At 42.3% G+C, this 26,950-nt stretch overlaps 1 protein-coding gene across 2 annotated transcripts in view; it reads right to left on the reverse strand.

Moving 5' to 3' along the window:
* The window catches only part of itgb2 (integrin, beta 2), a 99,623-nt gene that overhangs the window by 12,044 nt on the left and 60,629 nt on the right, over positions 1 to 26,950 (reverse strand). For both annotated transcript variants that reach the window (XM_073046630.1, XM_073046631.1), the window contains exons 10-14: positions 21,643 to 21,780; positions 20,648 to 20,838; positions 13,694 to 13,926; positions 1,900 to 2,122; positions 887 to 1,095 (exon numbers count right to left, since the gene is read on the reverse strand). In XM_073046630.1, coding sequence (XP_072902731.1) covers positions 887 to 1,095; positions 1,900 to 2,122; positions 13,694 to 13,926; positions 20,648 to 20,838; positions 21,643 to 21,780 — 994 coding nt within the window. The remainder of the gene's footprint in view (positions 1 to 886; positions 1,096 to 1,899; positions 2,123 to 13,693; positions 13,927 to 20,647; positions 20,839 to 21,642; positions 21,781 to 26,950) is intronic.

A 26,950-nucleotide genomic window follows, 5' to 3' on the forward strand; every position in this document is an offset into this window, starting at 1 on the left:
CCAGACAGAATCAATGGAAAAGAATACAGTTGATGGTTCGGGCTGAAACCTTTCAACAGGACTGGAAGCTGCAGAGTATATTTAAAAGGTGGGGGTGAGGGGGGAGAGAAACACAAGGTGATAGGTGAAACCTGGAGGGGGAGTGGTGAAGTAAAGAGCATGGAAGTTGATTGGTGAAAGAGACAAAAGGCCATGGAAGAAAGACAGGAGATGGATGTTATGTTGAAGTTGTATAAGAAACTGGTGAGGCATCATTTAGAGTATTATGTGCAGTTTTAGTCACCTACTTACAGTAAAGATGTAAATAGGGTTGAACGAGTAGAGAGAAAATTTACAAGGATGTTGTCAGGTCTTCAGGACCTGAGTTATAAGGAAAGATTGACTAGGTTAGGACTTCATTGCTTAGAACATAGAAGATTGAGAGGCATACAAAATTTAGAAGGGTATAGATAGGATAAATGTAGGCAAGCTTGTCCCACTGAGATTGGATGGGACTACAACCAGAGGTCATGGGTTAAGGGTGAAAGTGAAAAGTTTAAGGGGAATATGAGGGGAAACTTCTTCACTCAGAAGGTTGTGAGAGTGTGCAATGAGCTGCCAACACAAGTGGTGCATGTGAACATGATTTCAACATTTAAGCAATGTTTGGATAGGTACATGGAAGGGCGGTGTATGGAGGGCTATGGTCCTGGCACAGGTCGTTGGGACTAGGCAGTTTAAATGGTTTCAGCATGGGCCAGATAGGCCAGAGGGCCTATTCCTATGCTGTACTTTTCCATGACTCTATATTAGTTTAAAAACAAATGAAAATGAAATCAGTATCTTATAACGTAAAGTGCCTCTGTGAAGTGACTCTATTTGCTAAAATAAAAATAATTAGGCAAACCTTTTTTTTTCTGGATATCCACTTTATAGTTTCCAACTCCATCTAGCTCCGTCATGATGAAAGTCATCCAACACCCATCCGAGTCCTTCTCTTTACAACTGTTCTGCCCTTTTAGTTCATCCACTATATTGTGTTGCAACTTCCCACAGGACTGAGTGCAATTTTTTGCAAATGGACCACTTGAAAATCCAAGGCACTCTATACAACGTCTGTTTGAAATAACAAATAAAATACAAAGGTCATAGAACTACATTCTTTGAAAGACTGCACTATATGTTCCTCTATCATAATGCAAGATAGGTCAACGTAATAAAATAACATAGTCATTGAGAGACACAACATGAAACAGGCCCTTTAACCCATCAAACCCTCACCAAAGGTAAATATCCCATTAACATTAATTCTGCATTAACCTCTTTTTCATTCTCTCCACATTCTCACCAGCTCATCAATCCCAGATTTATCAATTCACCTACACACTAGGAGAGATTTGCAGTGGCCACGCAACCTAGTAACTCACATTTGGGAGGAAGCCAGATTATTGTGAGAAAACCCATGCAGCCTCCAGGAGAACCGGCAAATTCCACAGAAATGCCATCCAAGGTCACAAATGAATCAGGTATCCAGTGCTGTCAGGCAGCAGCTGTACTGGATGCACCGTTGTCCTGCCACAGTATACCTCTTTATCGTTTGAAGTATTTCAACCATTAAAACCTGCTGGTCCTTTCTGCCTTATTATATTTCTACATGGAGACAATGTACCAGGAAAGACTTGATGGGAAGGGATCAGTGGTGTAGCTCGACAGCAGCAGGGGTTGCAGCTGAACCTGGTCCACTGGAACTCTGAGGCGGTGGTTCTACTTGCTGTGCCATAGTGGCGACCCATTGTGGGTCTAACTCTCAAAGAACAGCTAGTGCTGCTGCAAAGTCACTTATTTCTGTTCCACTACAATGTAGAAAATGATAAGATTAAGCTGTTCTTTCTAATGGATCAAAATTAAATGGGAACTTACACGTAGTTAGGGCATGGAGATGAACATCCTGGGCACTCTTTGCAATATGGAGGCTGATAACCTGCATTGCATGTGCAATGATTACAAGTGCAGTTTCCTCTTCCACTGCAAATCTCACTGTCTGGGCTCCGTTTACATCGCTCGACAGCATTTTCACACTCACAGGCAGTTCCATCAAATCCTTGATCACATTGACATACTCCACAATCACATTTTCCATGTCCTGAAAGTTAACATCAAAGGTAAAAAGTAAATATTCACTGTTGTATCATTATAAAGACTTTCATGATTATCTTTCTCCAGAAATGGCAAATAAGAAAGGAACAACATTTTATGGTGATTGGTGCAAAGTTTAATGAAGATGTCAGAGGTAGGTGTTTTTTTAAACACAGAGAGTGGTAGGTGCATGGAACACACTGCCAGGGGTAATTGTAGAGGCTGATACATCAGGAACATTTAAGAGACTCTTAGATAAGAACGTGAATGAAAGAAAACTGGAGGGCTATGTGGAAGGGAAAGGTTAAGTTGATTTTAGAGTAGGTTAAAAGGCCAGTACAACATTGAGGGCCAAAGAGCTTGTACAATGCTTTACTGTTCCATGTTCTATGTTCTTAATGATTATACTAGACTCAGTAATACAGATTGTATCCATACAAAGTATTACACAGAATAACTACAGTATGTATGCACTGTTTAAAAACAACTCCATTTTCTATCCAAATCAAGCTTCCTATTCGCCTTTATCTATCATGAGCAATATGTTTCTCGTATGAATTGATCCCCTCAACCATTCTCGATGGTAGCAAGAGCTACGTTCCCACTCTTCTATAAGTTCTCTGTTTGATTTCTTAAGGAGTATTTTGTTTTACTGGTGATTTCTAAATTTGCTCTTCTGAACAGCTGAAACTCCTGCTCTATTTACTCTTATCAATTGCAAACTCTGTAATGATAACTCACAGTCTTACCCCACCCAGCCAGCCCATTCCTTCCTGCTGAAAGCAACCTCACTATTCTGCTATTACCCCGTAAATCTGTTTTTTGTGTGTGTCTTTTCCCTTTGTCTCTGTATCTTTTCATAATATGATGACCAGAATTAAATATAATACATCATAATATGGTTTCAAGTAAACTTTTTAGACCTCCAACTCTATTCTTTTAAAAATAGCCCTAATTTTAAGGATGTTTTTAATAACTTCATTGTCCTTTGTGGCTACATGAAGTATTTGAGTAACATTTTGAACTCAGAATCAGGTTTCATACCACTTGCATATGTTGTAATTTAAGTCTAAGAGTCACCCCTGGGACAGTCATATTTGATTGGCATCATCCTGAGAAGGGAATCATAACAGGATGTACAGTGTCTGTGATCATCTTCTCCTTGGCGATGAACATATTGGCCAAGTCAGCAGAGGTAGGGTGTCCATTAACCATTAACTACCTATAAGAGAATTAATGGATAACCTAACTGTAACAACAACATCAGTTCCAGGATGCAGATGGATCCTCCAGGGGCTGGAGAAGCTCATTGCTTGGACAAGAATGAGCTTCAATCCTAAGAAATCCAGATCATTAGTACTTGAGAGAGGAAAGATAGTTGACAAATTCCACTTTAACCTGGGAGGTGCCCAAATTCCAAGCCTATCAGAGAAGCCAGTAAAGAGCCCTGGCAGGGTGTTTAACAGCTCACTGAAGGACACAGCATCCAAGCATCCATCAAAGCAGCCGGGGAAGAGCTGCAGCAATGGTTGACTGCTGTGGACGAGTCAGGGTTGTCGGGTAAATTCAAGGCTTGGATTTGCCAGCATGGTATTCTCCCTCGGATCCTGTAGCCTCTGATAGTCTATGATGTCCCACTGTCAGCAGTTGAGACTATTGAGTGAAAAATCAGCCAATCCCTATGGAGGTGGCTGGGTCTACCTAAGAGCCTAAGCAGCATCACCTTGTATGGGAAGGAAAACAGAATGAAACTCCACATCAGCAGTGTGAGTGAGGAGTTCATGGTCACCCATGCAAGAGAAGTGCTGAAATACAGAGAATCCAGTGACCCAAAGGTCTCACACGCAGGCATTCAGGTGAAGACAGGCAGGAGATGAAGGGCACAGGATACAGTTGAACAAGCCAAAGCACGGCTGTGCCATAGTGTGCTGGTGGGCTCAGTGGCATCGAGATGGGCAGGCTTGGCTTGCTTCCCAACAGTTTGCTACAATAAGGTGCTAGGAAGAGCGAAGTGCCAGTTGGTCCAGCATGAGGTGTGAGCTGCTGCAGAGGAGCTATGTGCCAGCAAGATTGCTGGCATACGGCAACAAGGCGCATTGACAAGATGGGACCAGGCAATGGAGTGTGACGTCTCGTGGGGGAAGGTTTGGCAAACTGAATCCCACCACATCAGGTTCTTGATCCAGTCAGTCTATGATGTCTTGTCAAGCCCAGAGAATCTCTACTGCTGGGGCAAGGCTGAAACACCGGCATGCTCCCTGTATTGAAGGAAGGGGCCACCGGAGCACATCCTCAGCTGCCGCCAAAAGCCTTGGGGGAGGAACATTATCATTGGTGCCACGACCAGGTGCTGAAGACAGTGGCTGACACCTTGTGCACAGCCATTGCCCGCAAAGCAAGCAATTGCTTGATAAAGGCAGGGAAGAAAGCTCAAATCCAATCCAAGGAGCATGCCGGCCTCCTAGAAACAGCAAAGGCCTGGCAATTGAGAATCAATCTGGGGAAACAACTCAGATTCCCCAAGCATATCTCCTCGACCATGCTTAGGCCAAACATAATGCTACTGTCAGAATCATCTAGACAGGTGGTCATGTTGGAGCTGACCGTTTCCTGGGAAGACTGGATGGAGGAGGCCCATGAAAGGAAAAAGAAAGTACCAAGACTTAGTGTAGGAGTGCTACAACAAGGGGTGGTGGGCACAATGTATGCCCACAGAGGGTGCAGAGGGTTTGCTGGCTAATCCCTCTTCCAAACCTACAGCTGAATGGGCATCTCAGAAGCCTAGAAGAGGAAAGCCAACAGGAACATCATAAAGGCAGCGGAGAAAGCCTCAAGATGGCTGTGGATCAGGAGGCGTGATCCATGGCAGAATGCTACTCAGGCACAAATTGGGGCCTAATCAACCCCGTCTGGGTCCCCTGGGTGAGGGTGTCTGATGTTGAAAGACCTAAAACACTGTGATCCCAAGTTGCATCACTGATGATGTGTCTGAGTGTATCATAAGATGTGTCATTCTATCAATATAAAAGAATAAAAACTACAAACTTTGTATATAAATTACAATATGTATATAAATTTTGAAAATTAATAAGTAGTGTAAAAGTAGAGGAAAATATAGTGAGGTAGTGTTCATGGGTTCATTGTCCATTCAGAATTCTAATGGCAGAGAGGAAGAAGCTGTTCCTTAAACACTGAGTTTCTATCTTCAGACTCCTGTACCTCCTCCTTGATTGTAGCAATGAGAAGATGGCATGTCCTGGGAGATGGGGGTGCTTTGTGATGGATGCCGCCGTTTTGAGGCATCACCTTTTGAAGACATCCTTGATGCTGGGGAGGCTAATGCCCATAATGGATCTGGCTGAGTTTATAAATTACTGCAACTTTTTTCCAGTCCTGTGCAGTGACCCCTCTATACCAGAAGGTGATGCAACCAGTTAGAATGCTTTGTGTGGTACAGCTGTAAAATTGCGAGTGTCATTTGTGACATATCAAGTCTCCTCAAACTCTTAATGAAATATAGCTGCTGTCATGCCTTCTTTGTAATTGTATCAATATCTTGGCCCAGGATAGATCTTCAGAGATGTTGACACCCAGGTACTCACCCTTCCACTGCTGATCCCTCAATGAGGACTGGCTTGTATTCCTTCGACTTTCCCCTCCTGAAGTCCACAATCAATTCCTGACATTGAGTGCAAAGTTGATGAAGCCACTCAAACAGCTGATCAGTCTCACTCCTGTATGTCTCCTTGCCACCATCTTAAATTCTGCCAACAATAGTTGTGTAATCTGCAAATTTCTAGATGGCTTCTGAGCTGTGCCTAACCACACATTCGTGGGTGTAGAGTAGAGCAGGCTTCGAGGTACACCAGTATTGACTGTCAGCGAGGAGGAAGTGTTATTTCTGATCCACATCTCCTGGTGAGGAAGTCAAGAATCCAGTTGCAGAGGGGAATACAGAGGTCCAGGTTTTGGAGGTTGTTGATTAGAACTGAGCTTACTGCTCTTCTTGGGTACTGGTATGATTGCTGCCCTCCAAATCTCCGACTGCAGCAGTGAGAGATTGAAGATGTCCTTGAACACTCTTGCTAGTTGTTTGGCACAGTTTTTCAGAGCCCCACCAGATACACAATCAGGGCCTAATGTCTTGCAAGGGTTCACCCTCTTGAGAGATGTTCTGACATCAGCTTCCAAGACAGAGATCGCAGGGTAACCAGGGGTTCACACAGATGTAGCTTTATTCTCTATTTCAAAGTGTGCATTAAAGGCATTGAGCTCATCTGGAAGTGAAGTATCACAGCCATTTATGATTTTAGGTTTGTCAGAAGTAATGTCCTGCAAACCCTACCAGAGCTGACATGGCATCTGATTACATCTCTAACCTCAATAAAAATAGTTTTTTTTAAATCTTAAAATAGCCTCCTGTAGGTCATTCCTGGATTTCTTGTATAGTTTTGGATCACCAGTCTTGAATGCCACAGATCTAGCCTTCAACAGACTACAAATCTCCTGGTTCATCCATTGCTTTTGGTTTGTGTATGTCCCGTATGTTCTTGAAGGCATACATTCATTTAAACAGGTCTTGAGGAAATTGGTGCAAACGTGGCAAATTTGTTCAGATTCAAAGATGAATCCCTGAATATTGTCCAGTCCACAGATTCAAAGCAGTCCTTTAAGCACTCCTCCACCTTCCTTGACCATACCTTCTTGGTCCTCACCACTAGTACAGCTGGCTTTAGTTTCTGCCTATACACTGGGAGTAGAAGTACAGCCAGGTGATTGAACTTTCCAAAGTGTGGGCGTGGGATGGTCCAGTAAGTGTTCTTGATGGTGGTCACATGTGTTGGCTCCTCTGGTTCCACAGATGATATGTAGGTGGTAGATGTTCAGAGACTTCTTCAAACTGGCCTGGTAGAAATCCACCAAAACGATAGGGAAGGCATCAGGGTGCATTGTTTCATGCCTGCTGATTATGGAGCTGAGCTCCTCCAGTACCTGCCTGATGTTGGCCTGAGGTGGAATGTACACTGCTACCAGAAAGATGGAGGAAATCAACCTTGGCGTTTTGGGCGTCGCATAGATCTCGCATGTGGAGCTCACATAATTACTTGTTTCTCCGGTAACACATCACTTCTTTATTTTCCTTGTCACATCTCTCCGCTGAAATTTATCTTGCAATCTTATCTTATTCTTAATTTGTTAATGTTGTAGTCCTTAGCAGTACTAAGTATCCCTTCAATTTGGTGTCACTTGCAAAATTTAAATTATGTTTTAGATTACACAGAGTTTGCTAACTTGATATTTATTTTTTTTACAATGAAGATAGAACATATTTAAGGGATAATAGAGCAGTCGATTAAAATTAGTAGTGAGAAAAGTAAAATGAATGAAATGTTGCAGAACAGTGGTACTGCTGGTAGATTTCTGCCTCAATCTACAGATCAGCTTTATTTGTCACAAGTTCATCAGAACATACAGTGAAATGAGTTGTTTGCATCAACTCAAGATTATACTGGGGGCAGCCTACAAGTGTCACCACGCTTCCAGCACCAACATAGTATGCCCACAACTCACAAACTCTAATCATATGTCTTTGGAATATGGGAGGAAAGTGGAGTACCTGGAGAAAACCCCCTTGGTCATGAATGTACAAACTCCTTACAGGCAGCAGCAGGAATTGAACCACTATCAGAGATTGCTGTAAAGCAATTGCACTAATCGCTGTGCTACTGTTCCGCCTGCACGATCACTGGATAACCAGTAAAAAATATTGAGTAGCTGCGGATCCAGAATTGATCCTTGTAAAACGCCACTTCCGTTCTTCTGCAGTCAGCTCTCTCTACTTCTATTGATCCACTGTCTGCATTCTCCAGTCTTACTCATTACTTACCTTGTAATTCTAATCAATGGCCTTTTGTAAATTCTGGATCACCTCTTCAAAGAGATAGTGGTCAGGAAAGGCCTCTTTCCCTTTTGAAATGTATGCAGATAATTATTTATCATTATTGTGATTATTATTAGTGTTATTGTTTTTGATTTATAGATTCTTACAGCAAGGAGATTTTCTCTTCAGCCCACAAACCTGTGCTCACCATCGAGCACCTATTTGCATTTATCATTTCTTTACTTCTCCACACATTCCCTTCAGTTGCTCCTGAACTCTACCACTCACCTACTCACCAGGGACAATCTGCAGTGGCCAATTTACCTACCAGTGTATACATCTTTGGGATGCTGGTGGAAACTACAGTCCTGATTGAAAAGCTACAGAACCTGGGCCTCTGTATCTCCCTCTGAAGCTGGATCCTCAACTTCCTAACCACAATCTGAGTGGATTGGGAATAACATCTTTGTTATGCTGACAATCAACACTGGCACACCTCAGGGATGTGTGCTCAGCCCACTGTTTTACTCTCTCTATACCCATGGCAGTGCAGCTGGGCATAGTTCAAATGCTATCTGTAAATTTACTGATGACATGACCATTGTTGGCAGAATCTCAGATGGTGAGGAAAGGGCATACAGGAGTGAGATATACCAACTAGTTGAGTGGTGTCGCAATAACAACCTTGTACTCAACATCAGTAAGACCAAAGAGGTGATTGTAGAGTTCAGAAAGGGTAGGATGAGGGAACACACAACAATCCTCATGGAGGGATCAGAAGTGGAGAGAGTGAGCAATTTCAAGTTCCTGGGTGTCAATATCTCTGAGGATCTGACCTGGTCCCAACATATTGATGAAGCTATAAAGAAGGCAAGACAGTGGCTTGGTTTGTCACTTAAAATGCTCAAAAACTTTTACAGATGTACTATGGAGAGCATTCTGACTGGCCACAACACTGTCCAGGTTGGGGGGGGGAGGGGGCTACTGTACAAGATTGAAGTAAGTTCACAGAAACTTGTAAAATTAGCTAGCTTCATCATGGGTACTAGCCTCCATTGTATCCAAGACATCTTCAACAAAGCAGTGCCTCAGAAAAGTGGCATTGATTTTTAATGATCCCCACCACCCAGGACATGCCCTCTTCTCACTGTTTCCATCAGGAAGGAGGTACAGAAGCCTGAAGGCACACACTCAGCAATTCAGGAACATCTTCTTCCCCTCTGCCATGCATTTCCTAAATGTATATTGAACCCATGAACACTAGCTCACTACTTTTAAATTTTTTTTTGTGTTTTGCACTACTTCACTACGGAAGACACAGACAATCTCCCAGATGTAATAGTGGCCAGAGGACCTAAGGTAACGGAGGAACTGAAGGAAATTCACATCAGGTAGAAAATGGTGTTGGGTAGATTGATGGGACTGAAAGCTGATAAATCCCCAGGGCCTGATGGTCTGCATCCCAGGGTACTTAAGGAGGTGGCTCTAGAAATCGTGGACACATTGGTAATCATTTTCCAGTGTTCTATAGATTCAGGATCAGTTCCTGAGAATTGGAGGGTAGCTAATGTTATCCCACTTTTTAAGAAAGGAGGGAGAGAGAAAACAGGGAATTATAGACCAGTTAGCCTGACATCAGGAAGATGCAAGAGTCAATTATAAAAGATGAAATAGCGGCACATTTGGATAGCAGTAACAGGATCGGTCTGAGTCAGCATGGATTTACGAAGGGGAAATCATGCTTGACTAATTTTCTGGAATTTTTTGAGGATGTAACTATGAAAATGGACAAGGGAGAGCCAGTGGATGTAGTGTACCTGGACTTTCAGAAAGCCTTTGATAAGGTCCCACATAGAAGATTAGTGGGCAAAATTAGAGCACATGGTATTGGGGGTAGGGTACTAACATGGATAGAAAATTGGTTGGCAGACAGGAAACAAAGAGTAGGGATTAACGGGTCCTTTTCAGAATGGCAGGCAGTGACTAGTGGGGTACCGCAAGGCTCGGTGCTGGGACCGCAGCTATTTACAATATACATTAATGATTTAGATGAAGGGATTAAAAGTAACATTAGCAAATTTTCAGATGACACAAAGCTAGGTGGCAGTGTGAAATATGAGGAGGATGTTAGGAGAATGCAGGGTGATTTGAACAGGTTGGGTGAGTGGGCAGATGCATGGCAGATGCAGTTTAATGTGGATAAATGTGAGGTTATCCACTTTGGTGGCAAGAACAGGAAGGCAGATTACTATCTGAATAGTGTCAAGTTAGGAAAAGGGGAAGTACAATGAGATCTAGGTGTTCTTGTTCATCAGTCACTGAAAGCAAGCATGCAGGTACAGCAAGCAGTGAAGAAAGCTAATGGCCTTCATAACAAGGGGAGTTGAGTATAGGAGCAAAGAGGTCCTTCTGCAGTTGTACAGGGCCCTGGTGAGATCACACCTGGAGAATTTGTCATAAGGGGATGTGAGACTGGACCCAAATGCAAGATGCAGGCACTGAAGTACTGGGGACAGGACAGGATAAGTTAAGTGTTCAGAGAGGATCCTGGGGTTCAGAGTGGTCTCGAGGCTTGGCTTGAGGCTTGCTTGAGGCTGAGGTCTTGAGGCTTGGCTAGAGGCTGGGGTCTAGAAGCTGAGGTCTTGAGGCTTGGCTTGAGGATGGGTTCTTGGGACTAGGAATGCTGGGAGGATAGCCCCCTTGGTGGGTCGCAGAACCCCTGGGTAAGAACCGGACCTCCCAGGCAGGGCATAGAGGCCTGGGCAGGTTGCGGGGCTCCTGGGCAGGTTGCGGGGCACAACCCGTTGGAGACGAGGGATAGGAAGGTGCAGAGCCCTCCGCCAGGCAACGGCAATCCGGCCTGGCTTACCCGACGGAGGCAAGGGATAGCAAGGGAGCTCGGTCCAGGGTGACTTCAAGACTCACTGAGGCCGGAAGACTCGGGCGGGCTACAGCGCAGCCCAGTTCATAGCTCACTCACAGAACTCATCATTAATGGTGGTACTCCAAGCCAGGACAGACAGGACGACCCCCAAACTATACTCACTCCCAGAGCCCCTTATATTCACAGCCAACCAATAGGTATCAGGTGCGCCTCCTTGGCCCAACCAAGCTAAGATGATCCTCAGGTGTGACTATTTGAGTTCCAGGTGAAACAAGGGGCGGTCGAAGGACCTGGAGTCCACAGACCGGATCAAGAACCGGAACATGGACTTCAGACCCAACCATAACAGTATTGTGTTCAGTTTTGGTCTCCAAATTTGAGGAAGGACATTCTTGCTATTGAGGGAATGCAGCGTAGGTTCATGAGGTTAATTCCCAGGATGGCGGGACTGTCCTATGTTGAAAGATTGGAGTGACTGGGCTTGTATACACTGGAACTTAGAAGGATGAGAGGGTATCTGATTGAAACATATAAGTTTATTAAGGGATTGGACACGCTAGAGGCAGGAACCATGTTCCCGATGTTGGGGGAGTCCAGAACCAGAGGCCACAGTTTAAGAATAAGGGGTAAGCCATTTAGAACTGAGTTGAGGAAAAACTTTTTCACCCAGTGAGTTGTGGATCTATGGAATGCTCTGCCTCAGAAGGCAGTGGAAGCCAATTCTCTGAAGCTTTCAAGAAAGAGTTAGATAGAGCTCTCAAAGATAGCGGAGTCAAGGGATATGGGGAAAAGGCAGGAATGGGTTACTGATTGTGGATGATCAGCTATGATCATATTGAATGGCGATGCTGGCTCAAAGGGCCGAATGGCCTACTCCTGCACTTATTGTCGATTGTCTATTACTCGTTTTAATTTAATTATCGAATAGATAAATATATATATATATTTACTGTAATTAGATTTTTTAATTTATCATGTATTGCATTGTACTGCTGGAACAAAGTTAACAAATTTTACAACATATGATGGTGATATTAACCCTAATTCTGATTCCGATCCTGAAACTGGAGCACCTGAAAGAAACTGACAGGGTCAAGGGAAGAACGTGCAAACGCCAGACAGAACTATTTATCAGGATTGAACCTGTGTCACTGCAGCAGTGAGACAGCAACTATTGACTGACCACCGTTCCACCACCTATTTCTAGATATTTTTCTACTTTTTCCGTTGGTAGTTCTATTATTTTTCTCCCTATTGATTTTAACTGACTGCTATCATTCTTTGTTCCTTAAGGCTGTTATAGCTGGGAGTGGTAATAGGGACAAGCTCCTGCTACCTATTAAATGGTCCCAATGGCGTGTGCCTCAAATAGCCTCTGACAACTAAGTCCAGTTCCTGAACTTCACATGTGGTTTAGCTACTAAGCCCAGCGGAACCATTTCTATTGACAGGTGAAGGGGCAAAGACAGGTTACTGGTATGTTTCAGGCAGATGGGGCTTGATAACCGTGGTTGGCAGCTCACCTCGAGAAGGAAAGCTCTGATTTCAAACCTCCACTGCTTTGTGGCTATCTGTATACCCCCTCATGGGGAAGGCTTTGGAAGTAAACCCTGAGGGAAAAGTCTGGAGCTGGAGTCCCTAAAGCAGTCCTACGTCGAGTTCAATGCTGCTGGTACCAAACTGTATCGGTCTCTGCCATTCCTTTGGGTTCATCAGATGCGTGGAGAGGGGGAGCTTGCTACATAGGCAACAGCTTGCTCTCCATATCGTACTGCCCAGGCTTGTGTATCTAGATAGCCAGGATGCAACATCCATGGTCAACTCTGACTAACAGAGGCCCTCATCCATCTATCCATATCATTCTTTGTATGTGTTTTATATCTATTGTTTAAAATAAGACCATAGATGCAGCCACTCAGCACCTCTTTTAGTTCTAAGATAAACTGTAGTCAGGAAACACCAGCCAGAGGAAGCAATTCAATCGAGCAGTTCATTGACGGTCAAGCCAAAATTTGTTTTTCAGAACTGTCCCATCATATCCCATCAGCCAAACATGGCATCACTCCCATTCAGCTGGGATGCAAACTGCATGCCAGACATTATGACTTTTGTAAATGTAATAGTTTTGTAATATTCTGAATTAGCAATCACAGAGAATCATACAGGTTTTCTTTGACAGTTAAGTTACAAACATAAAGGACAATTCCATACAAGGAAGATTCTACACTCTGTGGCCACTTTATTAGGTACCTCCTGTACCCAATGAAGTGGCCACCTAATGTATGTTCATGGTCTTCCACTGCTGTAGCCCATCCACTTCAAGGTTCAATGTGCTGTGCATTCTGAGACACTCTTCTGCACACCACTGTTGTAATGCATGGTTATTTGAGTTACAACCACATTCCTGTCAGCTTGAACCAGTCTGGCCATTCTCCTCTGACCTCTCCCATTAGCAAGGCTGTTTTGCCAATCACTGGATTTTTTTCCTTACCATTCTCTATAAACTAGACAGATTGTTGTGTGAAAATCACAGAAGAACAGCGCTTACTGAGATACTTAAACTAACCTGTGTGGTACCAACAATAATTGCATGGTCAAAGTCATTTAGATCACAATTCTCCCCATTCTGATGTTTGGACTGATCAACAACTGAACCTCTTGACCATGTCTGCATGCTTTTGTGCATTGAGTTGCTGCCACATGACTGGCTGTTTAGATTCTTGCATTAACAAACAACAGGTGTACAAGTATGCCTAATAGAGTGTCCACTGAGTGTATAATTAAATTAAACATGTTAAAGTAGAAATACTCACCTGCACACAGTTTACCCAAATTTCGTTCACAGTTCTGGTCATCACATTCGCAGTACTTGCCATAAACTTTTTTGTTGGGATAAATATGGCAAGTGCATACACCACAAAAACAGTCTCCCTGGTTGCTGCAGGTGGATGATGTATTATCTTTACGACAGGCTGCGTCCAGTTCTTGAGTGGAGCGCTTACCAGTGTCACATTCGCAAGTCTTGCCAGTCCAATCCGGAAGACAGCTAGCAAGAGAAATAACAAACTCAGCTCTTCTGGTCACATTAGCATGTAGAGTAATAAAAAATAAACAGTAAAAGCCAACCAGTGTCCAACTCTGTTCACTGCCTACACCACCAATGAGTGGATTTCAAAAGTAATCCACTACTCGAGAAGATCCAACAAGATGGCAATTCACAATGCAAATGCAGCCTGACTTATTTCCAAGCTCTCTACTTCAGGCAAAAAGTATTCTGAATTTTGTCCAATGTGTTCCCTTTCTCATTCCCCAAAATACATTAATGCAACATTTTAAATGCAAATCTAATGACCAATGCTATATTAAAACAGAAAAGCCAGAGATACTCAAAGATTTGGGAGAGAAAAACATGAATTGGCACTTAACATAGATTTCAATGGTTTCAGTAACTGGACTTCTTTGTTTATACTGGAACTTCCCTTTCTGATGCAAGGTCACACCAACGCACAATTTTAAATCAGACTTTCCCCTTGAAATACAGTGCCTATCAAAAGTATTCACCCCCCCCCCCCCCCCACCGGAAGATTTCATGTTTCATGTTTTATTGTTTTACAACATTGAATCACAGTGGATTTAATCTGGCTTTTTTGACATTGATCAACAGAAAAAAACTCTTTCATGTCAAGGTGAAAACAGATCTCTACAGAGTGATCCAAATTAATTACAAATATTAAACACAAAATAATTGATTGCATAAGTATTCACCCCCTTCAAGTCAGTATTTAGTAGATGCACCTTTGGCAGCAATTACAGCTTTAAGTCCATGTGGATAGGTCTCTATCAGCTTTGCACATCTGGACACTGCAAATTCTCCCCATTTTGCTTTACAAAACTGCTCAGGCTCTGTCAGATTGCATGGGGATCGTGAGTGAACAGCCCTTTTCAAGTCTAGCCACAAATTCTCAATTAGACTGAGGTCTGGACTCTGACTTGACCACTCCAGGATATTAACATTGTTGTGAAGCATCCCCTACAGCATGAGGCAGCCACCACCATGTTTCATGGTAGGGATGGTGTGTTTTTGATGATATGCGGTGTTTGGTTTATGTCAAACATAGTATTTAGTCTGAAGGCCAAAAAGCTCAATTTTGGTCTCATCAGACCATAGAACCTTCTTACAGATGACTTCACAATGACTCCCATACTAACCTGTGGGAGTTGATACACATATACACAGGTTAGATGACTCCCATATGCCTTCTGGCAAACTCTAGCCAAGATTTCATATGAGTTTTTTTTAAACAGCGGCCTTCTCTTTGCCACACACCCATAAAACTGTGTGAAGCACCCAGGCAACAGTTGTTCTTTGCACAGTCTCTCCTTTCTCAGCCACTGAAGCTTTTAACTCTTCCAGAATTGGCACAGGTCTCTTGGTTGCCTCCCTCACTAGTCCCCTCCTTGAACAGTCACTCAGTTTTTGAGGACAGCCTACTCTAGGCAAATTTGCAGCTGTGCCATATTAGACAATAGACAATAGGTGCAGAAGTAGACCATTCAGCCCTTCGAGCCTGCACCGCCATTTTGAGATCATGGCTGATCATCTACTATCAATACCCGGTTCCTGCCTTGTCCCCATATCCCTTGATTCCCCTATCCATAAGATGCCTATCTAGCTCCTTCTTGAAAGCATCCTGAGAATTGGCCTCCACTGCCTTCCGAGGCAGTGCATTCCACATCCCCACAACTCACTGGGAGAAGAAGTTTTTCCTTAACTCTGTCCTAAATGACCTACCCCTTATTCTCAAACTATGCCCTCTGGTACTGGACTCTCCCAGCATCTGGAACATATTTCTTGCATATATTCTTTCCATTTCTTGATGATTGACTTAACTGTACTCCAAAGGATATTCAGTGACTTAGAAATTTTCTTATATCCATCTCCTGACTTGTGCTTTTCATGGAATTGTTTGTAGCTTTCTTTTGTCTTCAAGGTTTAGTTTTTGCCAGGATACTGACTCACCAGCAGTTGGATCCTCCTGATACAGGTGTATTTTTACTACAACCAAATTAAACACCTTGACTGCACACAGGTCTCCAAAAACAGATCTCCATTTAGCTAGTTATGTGACTTCTAAAACCATTTAGCTGCACCAGTGATGATTTGGTGTGTCATATTATAGGGGGTGAATACTTATGCGATCAATTATTTTGTGTTTCATATTTGTAATTAATTCAGATCACTTTGTAGAGATCCGTTTTCACTTTGACATGAAAGAGTCTTTTTCTGTTGATCAGTGTCAAAAAAGCCAGATTAAATCCACTGTGATTCAATGTTGTAAAATAATAAAACATAAAAACTTCCAAGGGAGGGGGTTGAATACTTTTTTATAGGCACTGTATATTTCTCAAGAGAGATTGATGTTTCCTGACTACAGACAGCATTCTCTATTGCATATTTCTAGCACTTCTGAGGTCTCATTTTCAGAGGTGAGAGTTTCAATATTCTCTCGCTCTTTTCCTCAATCATCTCCACATTTTGCTCTCATTCATTTTCCTCTACTCACATCTCCTCCAGATACACCCAACATAATCCCAAGCAGTTCCTACCTCTAGTCAATGGTTCCAAGGGCTTGTGTGAAATCTGTATTTTGCATCCTTTGTTAATTGGGAAAATATAGGTTCTTACTGATAGTCTTGCTATACAACACCTGGCATTACCAACATGCTGAATACAGTCCGTGGTGTACCTTTCTGCACGTTTGCATTTCAGACATGATCTTTTTCTAACTGAGACCAGTCAGAGCAGCAGCAATACACTGCCACACAAGGCAATAAAAAGTTGAAATAGCAATGGATCACAGGGTCACATAAATGATTCACTTCAATTTCTTGTTATTTTAAAAAAAATATTTAAGTGTCCAGATGTTGGATTGAAAGATGTAGAATCAAAGAGTGAACTGATGACCATGAGTCATATTGTCATAGAGTACTACAGCACAGAAATAGACATTTTGGTTCATTTTGTTCGTGCCAAACTATTAATCTGCCTAGTCCCATTGACTCGCACCTGGACCATCTCCAATCTCTCACTGCTGCACTTGGAGGTTCCACCTACTTCAAAAGGACAACAATCAAACCAGCGCCTGAGAAGAGCAGGGTGAACTGCATCAACGAATATTGCCCAGTGGCACTCACATCTACTGCAATGAAGTGCTTTGAGAGATCGGTCATGGATAGAATCAACTCCTGCCTCAGCAAGGACAAGAAGCCGCTGCAATTTGCCCATTGCCACAATAGGTTTTCTGCAGATGCAATCTCACTGGCTCTCCAATCGGCTTTGGATCACCTGGATAGTAGTAATACCTACATCAGGCTGCTATTTATTGACTACAGGTCAGTGTTCAACGCAATCATACCCTCAGTCTAATCAACATGCTCCAAAACCTGTGCCTCTGTACTTGACTCTGCAAATGGGTCTTTGGCTTCCTCACTGGGAGGCCACAATCTGCACAGATTGGAAATAACATCTCCTTCTCACTGATCATCAGATCTGGGGCACCTCAAGGATGCATCCTTAGCCCAATGTTCTACTCTTTCTACACCCATGATTGTGTAGTTAGGCACAGCTCAGATGCCATCTATAAATTTGCTGACTACATAACTATTTTTCGGCAGAATTTCAGATGGTGACAAGAAGGTGTACAGGGGCAAGATAGATCAGCTTGTTAAGTGGTGTCACAGAACAACCTTGCCATCAATGTCAGTATATTAAGGAATTGATTGTGAACTTGAGGAGGGGTAAGTCAAGGTAACACACACCTTGTCCTCATCAAGGGATCAGAAGTGGAAATGGGTAAGCAGTTTCAGGTTCCTGTGTGTCAACATCTCCGGAGTTCTGTCCTGGGCCCAGCATATTGATGTAATTACAAGGAAGGCACGACAGTGGCTATATTTCATTAGGAGTTTGAGGAGAGTGGATATGCCACCAAAGACACTGGCAAATTTCTACAGATGTACCGTGGAGAGCTTTCTAACTGGTTGCATCACTGTCTGGTATGGAGGAGATATTACACAGGATTGGAAAAATCTGCAGAAAATTGTACCCCTTGCAGCTCCATCATGGGCACTAGCCTCCCCAGCATCAAGTACACATTCAAAAGGCGATGTCTAGGTGTTCTTGTACATCAGTCAATGAAAGCAAGCATGCAGGTACAGCAGGCAGTGAAGAAAGCTAATGACATGCTGGCTTTTATAACAAGAGGAATTGAGTATAGGAGTAAAGAGGTCCTTCTGCAGCTGTACAGGGCCCTGGTGAGACCACACCTGGAGTACTGTGTGCAGTTTTGGTCTCCAAATTTGAGGAAGGACATTCTTGCTATTGAGGGAGTGCAGCGTAGGTTCACAAGGTTAATTCCAGGAATGGCAGGACTGTCATATGTTGAAAGATTGGAGCGACTGGGCTTGTATACACTGGAATTTAGAAGGATGAGAGGGGATCTGATTGAAACATATAAGATTATTAAGGGATTGGACACGCTGGAGGCAGGAAGCATGTTCCCGCTGATGGGTGAGTCCAGAACTAGAGGCCACAGTTTAAGAATAAGGGGTAGGCCATTTAGAACAGAGATGCGGAAAAACTTTTTCACCCAGAGAGTGGTGGATATGTGGAATGCTCTGCCCCAGAAGGCAGTGGAGGCCAAATCTCTGGATGCATTCAAGAGAGAGTTAGATAGAGCTCTTATAGATAATGGGGTCAAGGGATATGGGGAGAGAGCAGGAACGGGGTACTGATTGTGTATGATCAGCCATGATCACAGTGAATGGCGGTGCTGGCTAGAAGGGCCTAATGGCCTACTCCTGCACCTACTGTCTATTGTCTATTGTCTCAAAAAGGTAGCATTCTTCATTAAGGACACCCAGTCACCCAGGACATGCCCTCTTTTCAGGATGTGGTACAGGAGCCTGAAGACACACACTCAGAACATTTCATAAAGAGCTTCTTCTCCTCCACCATTATATTTCTGAATAGACAATGAATCCAAGAGCACTACCTCACTTTTATTTTCCTTCTGCTTTTGCACTATATATTTAATTTAATTTTTATATATGCTTCTTATTGAAATTTATAGTTTCTATTATTATGTATTGCAATGTACTGCAGCCACAAAATGTCAAATTTTATGATCTATGCCAGTGATACTAAACCTAGTTCTGATTCTGATACCACAGCCCTCCATATGTGTTCCTATCTAAATTTCTCCTGAACGTTGAAATTTAACCATCATCCATCACTTCCACACTCTTACCATCCTCTGAGTGAAAAAGTTCCCCTCATGTTCCCCTTAAACATTGCACCTTTCACCCTTAACCCATGACCTCTAGTTCTAGTCTCATCCAACCTCAACTCAAAGAGCCTGCTTGCATTTATCCTATCAATACTCCTCATAATTTTGTATACCTCTATCAAATCTCCTCTTATTTTCATACACTCTAGAGAATAATGTCCTAACCTCTTCAAACTTTCCCTAAAACACAGGTGCTCAAGTCCTAGCAACATCATTGCAAATTTTCTCTGCCCTCTTTCATTGTTATTGATATCTTTCCTGTAGGTATGTGACCAGAACTGCACACACTACTCCAAATTAGGCCTCACCAGCATCTTTTCCAACTTTAACAAAATACCCCAATTCCTGAACTCAATACTTTGATTTATGAAGGCCAATGTGTCAACAGCTTTCGTTACAACCCTATCTACCTGTGAAGCCACTTTGAAGAAATTATGGATAGTATTCCCAGATCCCTCTGTTCTACCACACTCCTCAGTGCCCTACTGCTCACCATGTAAGTTCTTTTCTGGTTTGTCCTCCCACGGAGCAACACCTCACACTTGTCTGTATTAAATTCCATCTGCTATTTTTATCCATTTTCCTAGCTGGTTCAGATCCTACCGCAAGCTTTCTTGCTACCTCCAATCTTGTGTCAGCTGCAAGTTTGCTAATTGAGTTTACTACAACATCATCTAGGTCATTGATATAGATGCCAAACAATGGACCCAGCATCAATTCCTGTGGCACACCAGTAGTCACAGGCCTCTAGCCAGAGAGGCCAGCATCTACTACACTCTGGTTTCTCCCGTGAAGCCAATTTGTAATCCAATTGACTCCCTTATCCTGAATGCCATGTGACTAAACCTTCTTGACCAACTTCCTATGTGGGATCTTATCAAAGGTCTTTCTAAGAATGCTTACATTTTGAGCTGTTTAGTTTATAGGAGGCTGAGGAGTTCTAAAATTAAGGAATAAAGGAACAAAATAGTCAAAGCAACTGTGCTTGATGTTAATGCACTCAGTGAAGGAGGGAGAAGAAGGAAGATTTGAAAAAGCAAATAGCTACAAATTAATACTTTACCATATTGTGGAAGCAATCAATGGAATTGATTCTGCAGTTGTTATATAGCACTGTTTTCCTAGATTGGATTTCTGAGCAATTATAATTTTGAATGAACTTCAGAGAAGCAATCAAACTGAGAACAAAATTAAATTTTCAAACAAAAAGGATCTTCATACGGTATAAGACACTTGATCTATCTCCAGTCAACAACAAATATGTACATCTGTATAGCAACTTTAGTAAAGTAAAATACCAAGGTGCACAGGACTAGCAAACAAAACTTGGCACTGAGCCACCTTTAAGGAACGTAACTAAAAGCTTTGTTAAACAATTATATTGACAAGGAAGATAAAGGAATTTCAAAAGAATTTTTGTACCTGCATACACCACACTTAACATGACCTTTGTTGTTGCAGTATTTAGAAACTTCGGCCTGATCATCACATTTACAGTCACATTCTGTCATTAAAGAAATTTTTAATTTCTCAGTGAAGCCCAAGGGTTTGATCTCAAATGATTGTGATTCTGACAGGCACTTCTCTGCGGTTATTGTGATTTCGAACTCTATCTAGGAAGTTGAAAAACATAAACATTAGAAGTTAACACAAAGTACACTGCAGATGTTGGGGTCAAAGCAACAACACGCTGGAGGAACTCAGCAGGTTGGGTAGTTTCCGTGGAAACGAGCAGTCAACGTTTCGGGCTGAGAGCCTATGTCAGGACTGAAGAGCAGGACTTCTCCAGTCCTGACGAAGGGTCTCGGCCCAAAACATTGACTGTTCGTTTCCACCGATGCTGCCCAACCTGCTGAGTTCCTCCAACATTAGAAGTTAGGTACAGCAAATACATTCCATCCATATTTTTCCATTTTTCCTGTATTTCATACTTAGGGAACAGTGCCTTTGCAATCCCAACAGGTCTCAATTAAATAATTAATATGTCCTATTTCTCCCTTGAACTATTGTGCATTTTCATTAGCTATGCAATTTATTTTATACATAGCAAACTGAAATTATTCTGTTTACTTCAATGTTGCTTCTTACTTTGGATATCAATTCTAGGTGATATTTTTAGGCTTTTAATGTCTGTTCTTTTACAGTGATGAATTATATAATGGTCTCTAAAATTCTGATTACTAGATTGCAGAGCTGTTCAGCACATCTGGCGACTGGTTTTGCAAGATTAATGATTTCAAAGGATATACATGACAGGCTTCCTAAATTGGGAGGGGCTCACTGTATACAATATATGAGCTCCTCACATGGATTAATACTCCCCCTTTTCCTACAATATTGAATTCTTAGCCATATTGAATCCAATTTTTGGAATTTCTCTAGGTATTTCCAACAATGAGATCTCAGTCCCAACTTGCCTCCTGATTAATCTTCACATTTGAACAGACTCCTTCCTTTTCACTTTCTGTTCTTTCACCATTGCAGAGTGATCTGTAAGAAATCCGGACCCCATCTGGCAAGTTGTTGTGCTTTATTATCACCTTAGAAGAAAGATTCTGGAAAATACACATTGATTATTAAGCAATGAATATTGCCTTCTACCAAGTGGAAAAGAGCAAGTTAGATGAAGCAATAGGAAGGCCCTGTTTTATATTTTGAAAAAAAATCTGTGTTTGTTAATAAGAAAATAATAATTTATCATTAAAATAAATGTTATAACTAGGGTAGCTAAGAAAATATAAAAATGAATAAACATTTTTGGGGGAAAGAGAGTGAGGCAGTATTTACAGGGGACATTGGTAACAATGGCGTATGTGGGTAGAAAACCGGATGCAACCTCTGAAAAAGAATGAAATGTGTGGCTGCCGGGGTGATGCAGGGGGAAGGGGTTTAGATTCCAGAAGCATCAGAGTTAATTCTGGGAGGCAACACTTGTGCACTAGAGGAATCGTACCTCATTGGAGCCAGGGCCAGTGTCCTCACTGGTACAATGGAAGGATTGGGGTACTGGAGGAAGCAGTGAGGAGGGGCAGAAAAACACTGAAAAAAATTGGATAAGCATATAGACAGGAAAGGAATGGAGGGTTACGGGCTCAGTGCAGGTCGGTGGGACTAGGTGAGAGTAAGCGTTTGGCACGGACTAGAAGGGCCGAGATGGCCTGTTTCCATGCTGTAATTGTTAGATGGTTATATGAAAGTATTGGAGGTGGTTACACAAAGGATTAGGGAAGATGGATAGCACCAAAAGTAGTGAGGTTTTCATATGATCAGGCTAATAGGGAGTACATGAAGACCATAAGGCACAGAATCAGAATTAGGCCACTCAGAAACAACATGTATGCAGAAGGACTTAGACAGATTAGGAGAATGAGAAAAGAAGCTGCAGATGGAATAAAGTGTGGGGAAGTGTAATGGTCACACTTTTTTGTGGAAGTAATAAAAGCATAGCCAATTTTCTAAATGGAGAGGAAATTCAGAAATCAGGAGTTCAAAGGGACTTGGGAGTTCGCAGGCAAGATTCCCTAAAGGTTAGTTTGCAGGTTGAAACAGTGGTAAGGAAGGCAAATGCAGTGTAAGTATTCATTTCAAGAGGACTAGAATATAAAAGCAAGGATGTAATGCTGAGGTTTTATCAGTAATTGGTCAGACCACACTTGGAGAATTGTGAGCAGTTTTGCGCCTCTTTTCAAAGAAAAGATGTGCTGGCATTGAATTGATTGAGAGAGGTTCACCAGAATGATTTGAGGAATGAAAGGGTTAAAGTACAAGGAACATTTGATGGCTCTGGGTTTGTACTCACTGGAGTTTAAAATAGCAAGGGGGGGAGGAATCTCATTGAAACTATCAAATATTGAAAGACCTAAATAGGAGAGGATGTTTCCTATAGAGGGGGAGTCTGGGACAAGAGGGCACAGCCTCACATTAGAGGGACATCCATTTAGAACAGGGATGAGTAGGAACTTTAGACAGAGGGTGGTAAATCTGTGAAATGTATTGCCATAGACAGCTGCAGAGCAAGTCATTGGATATATTTAAAATGGCGATTGGTAGGTTAAGAGCACCAAAGGCTATGTGAGAAGGCAGGAAAATTATGTTGAGAGGGATAATAAATTAGTCATGATCAAATGGCAATGCAGATTCAACAGACCAAATGGCCTAATTCTGCTCCAAAGTTTTATGGTCCTTCTATTCTGAGACTGTGCCCTCTGGTCCCAGATTCTCCTATTTTCAGAAACATCCTCTCCACGCCCGCTCTATCCAGGCCTTTCAATATTCTATAGGTTTCATTGAGATCGCCTCTCATTATTCTAAACTACAGTGTGTACAGACCCATAGCCATCACAAGTTCTTCATACATTACCTTTCATTCCCGAGATCATTGTTGTGAACTGCCTCTGCACCCACTCCAATACTTACTTAGATAAGGGGACCAAAACTGCTCGCAGTACTCCAAATGTGGTCTGACCAATGCTGTACAAAGCCTCATGAAGGTCTAAGAAGGATGTAAAAAGGTTTAACATAGAACATGGGATTGTGATGTTTTGACAGACAGAGGCACAGTAAGTAATAGGGGAGGTCTGAATAATAAAAATATTCCCACTTCAAAGTGTTCAGAAAAGGAGTGGGTTGGATGCTGAGTAAAGATAATGTTGCAGTGCTAAAGAGAAAAGGTATCTTGGAAAAGTTTAGTGTTAAGAAACAATAGAGATACCTGTACACGTTGGGGGGGGGGGGGGGGGTGGTGGTATTCTCTGAGCCCCTGATGTGTGAGGAGTGTAAAGGAGAAAAATTTACAAGAAAATTAAAGAGAATATGAAAGAGTAGAGATAATGGGAGAAAAAAATTCCTAACATTGCAAAGAATGGTAATAATACAAATAATCTTCTTCAAGATAACATAGTGAAATGGGGGATGTAATAGTTCAACTTTAATGAGGAAAAATATGAATTATTATATATCATATTTTCATTATACATCATACATACCAGATTTTATAATTTTATAGAGAGACATCGTTGCAAGGTGGGAACAAGTTTCATCAGGAGTGAGTCATAATTTGAAGTATCGAGTGAGAGAGACATTGTTGCAAGGTGGGAGCCATTTGTAAAGAACAAGTCTAACTCAGAGTGAATTTTATTTGAGCCAAAAAACAAAGAAGAGAGGCGTAGGCAGAGCAGCCATTGTTGGAGTGGGCCAGGGTTAGAGTGGGAGGCTCTGGCTCAACAGGCTTGGGCAAGCACAGGTGGAGGTTCTAAGTTTCTAGATTGTTTTCTCTTTCGTTGCCTATTAGTACATAGCTAGGGCACTGAATATAGGTCTAGAGTTAGTAGTATGCTTCTGTGTCAGATGTGGAAACTCTGGGAGACTTTTGGTCTCCCTGATAACTATACCTACATGAAGAGCATTGAGCTGCAGCTCCCTAGACACCATGTTAAGGAATTTGAGTTGCTGCCCAATGACCTTTGGCTCCTTCAGGAGAATGAGGAGGTGACAGTAAGAGCTACAGGGAGATAGTCACCCCTAGATTGCAGGAGACAGGAGAGGGAAAGGGGGTAGGCAGCCAGTGCAGAGTATCCCTGTGGACATTCCCCTCAATAATATGCATACGGCTTTGGGGGGATGACCTACCAAGAAGAAGCGAGGACACTGAAACATAGAAACTTAGAAAACCTACAGCACACTACAGGCCCTACGGCCCACAAAGATGTGCCGAACATGCCACGTGCCAGAGAGGGTAAGAAAAGGATAATTTGGCAAATGAGTGTGTGGCTGAGGAATTGGTGTAGGCGGCAGGGTTTCAGATTGCTGAATTCCTGGGATCTCTTCTGGAGAAGGTGATGACCTGTAGAGGGGGACCAGTATCCCTGTGGGCAGGTTTGCTAGAGCTGTTGGGTAGGGTTTAAACAAATTTGGCAGTGGCATGGGAGTCAGAAAGGAGAACAGAGGGTGGAGCAGTTGGTGTACAAGTAGATGCAGTGTGTGGTGAGACTGTGAGGAAAGATAGGTAGATAATAGGGCAAATTTGCAGTCAGTGGGATGAGTCAAAGAGTAACCTGGGAACAAAATCGAAAAGGGTTATGAATATAGGATGGCAGGTGCTATATTTGAATACACACAGTATACAGAATAAGGTGGATGGTCTTGTTGTGCTGTTAGGGATTGGCAGATAGAAATTGTTGGCATCACTGACTCATACTTGGAAAAAGCTGATAGTTGGGAGCTGAACATCTAAAGATAGACGTTGTATCAAAAGGATAGGCAGGTAGACAGAGGGGACAGGGTGACTCTTGGTAAACAATGAAATCAAAAGGACAGGCAGATAAACAGAGGGGACGGGGTGACTCTTTTGGTAAACAATGAAATCAAATCTTTATAAAGAGACGGCAGGATCAAAAGATTGTGAATCTTTGTGGGTAGAGTTGAGAAACTGCAAAGGTAAAAAGACCATGATGGGATTTAGAAACAGGCCTTTGAATAATAGCCAATTTGTGGGATACATATTACAATGGGAGATAGACAATGCATGTAAAAAGGGCAATGTTACAATAGTCAAGGGGGATTTTGATATACAGGTAGATTGGGAAAATCAGGTTGGTACCTGATTGCAAGATAAGGAATTTGAAGAATGCCTACAAGATGGCTTTTTAGAGCAATTTGTAGTTGAACCTCCTAGGGGAAAGGCACTACTGGATTGGGTGTTGTGTAATGAACCAGATTTGATAAGGTGGAGGAACCCATAGGAGGTAGTGATCATAATAGGATAGAATTCACCCGGCAGTTTGAGAGGAAGATAAAGTCAGATGCATCAGTATTACAGTGCATTAAAGAAAATTACAGCGGCATGAGAGAGGAGCTGGTCAAAGTTGGCTGGAAGAAGATGCTAGCAGGGATGATGTCAGAACAACAATGGCTGGAGTTTCTGGGGGCAATTTGGAAGTTGCTGGATAGATACATTGCAAAGATGAAGAACTATTCTAAAAGAAGGATGAGGCAACCATGACTTACAAGGGAAGTCAAACACAGCATAAAAGGAAAAGGAGATGAAGTAAAGCAAAAAATTATGGGAAGTCAGAGGATTGGGAAGCTTTTAAAAACCAACAGAAAGCAACTAAAAAGCCTATAAGGAGAGAAAAGATGAAATATGAAGGAAAGCTGGCCAATAAAAGAGAATACCAAAAGTTTTTTCAGATATATACAGAGTAAAAGAGAGACAAGAGTGGATATCAGACCATTGGAAAATTACACTAAAGAGGTAATAATGGGAGGAAAGAAACGATGGACAAATTTAATGCATCTTGCATCAATCTTCCCTGTGGAGGACACCAGCAGACTGTCTTGGGCTAGAAGTGAGTGTTGTTGGTATTATGAAGGAAAAGGTGCTTGGAAAGCTAAAAGGTATGAAGATAGATAAGTCACCTGGACCAGATAGGATCCAACCCAGGGTTCTGAAAGGGGTAACTGAAGAGATTGTGGAAGCATTAGTAATGATCTTTAAAGAATCACTAGAATCTGGTATGGTTCCAGACAACTGGAAAATTGCAATGTCACTCTTTTGAGAAGGGATGGATACGGCAGAAAGGAAATTATAGGCCAGTTACCCTGATTTCAGTGATTGGGAAGACATTGGGAGTCCATTATAATTGATGAGATTTTGGGGTACTTGATAAAATAGGCCAAAGTCAGCATGGTTTCCTTAAGGGGAAAACTTGTCCGATGAATCTGTTT

The sequence above is a fragment of the Hemitrygon akajei genome, chromosome 5, assembly GCF_048418815.1.
Source record: "Hemitrygon akajei chromosome 5, sHemAka1.3, whole genome shotgun sequence".
Taxonomy (NCBI): domain Eukaryota; kingdom Metazoa; phylum Chordata; class Chondrichthyes; order Myliobatiformes; family Dasyatidae; genus Hemitrygon; species Hemitrygon akajei.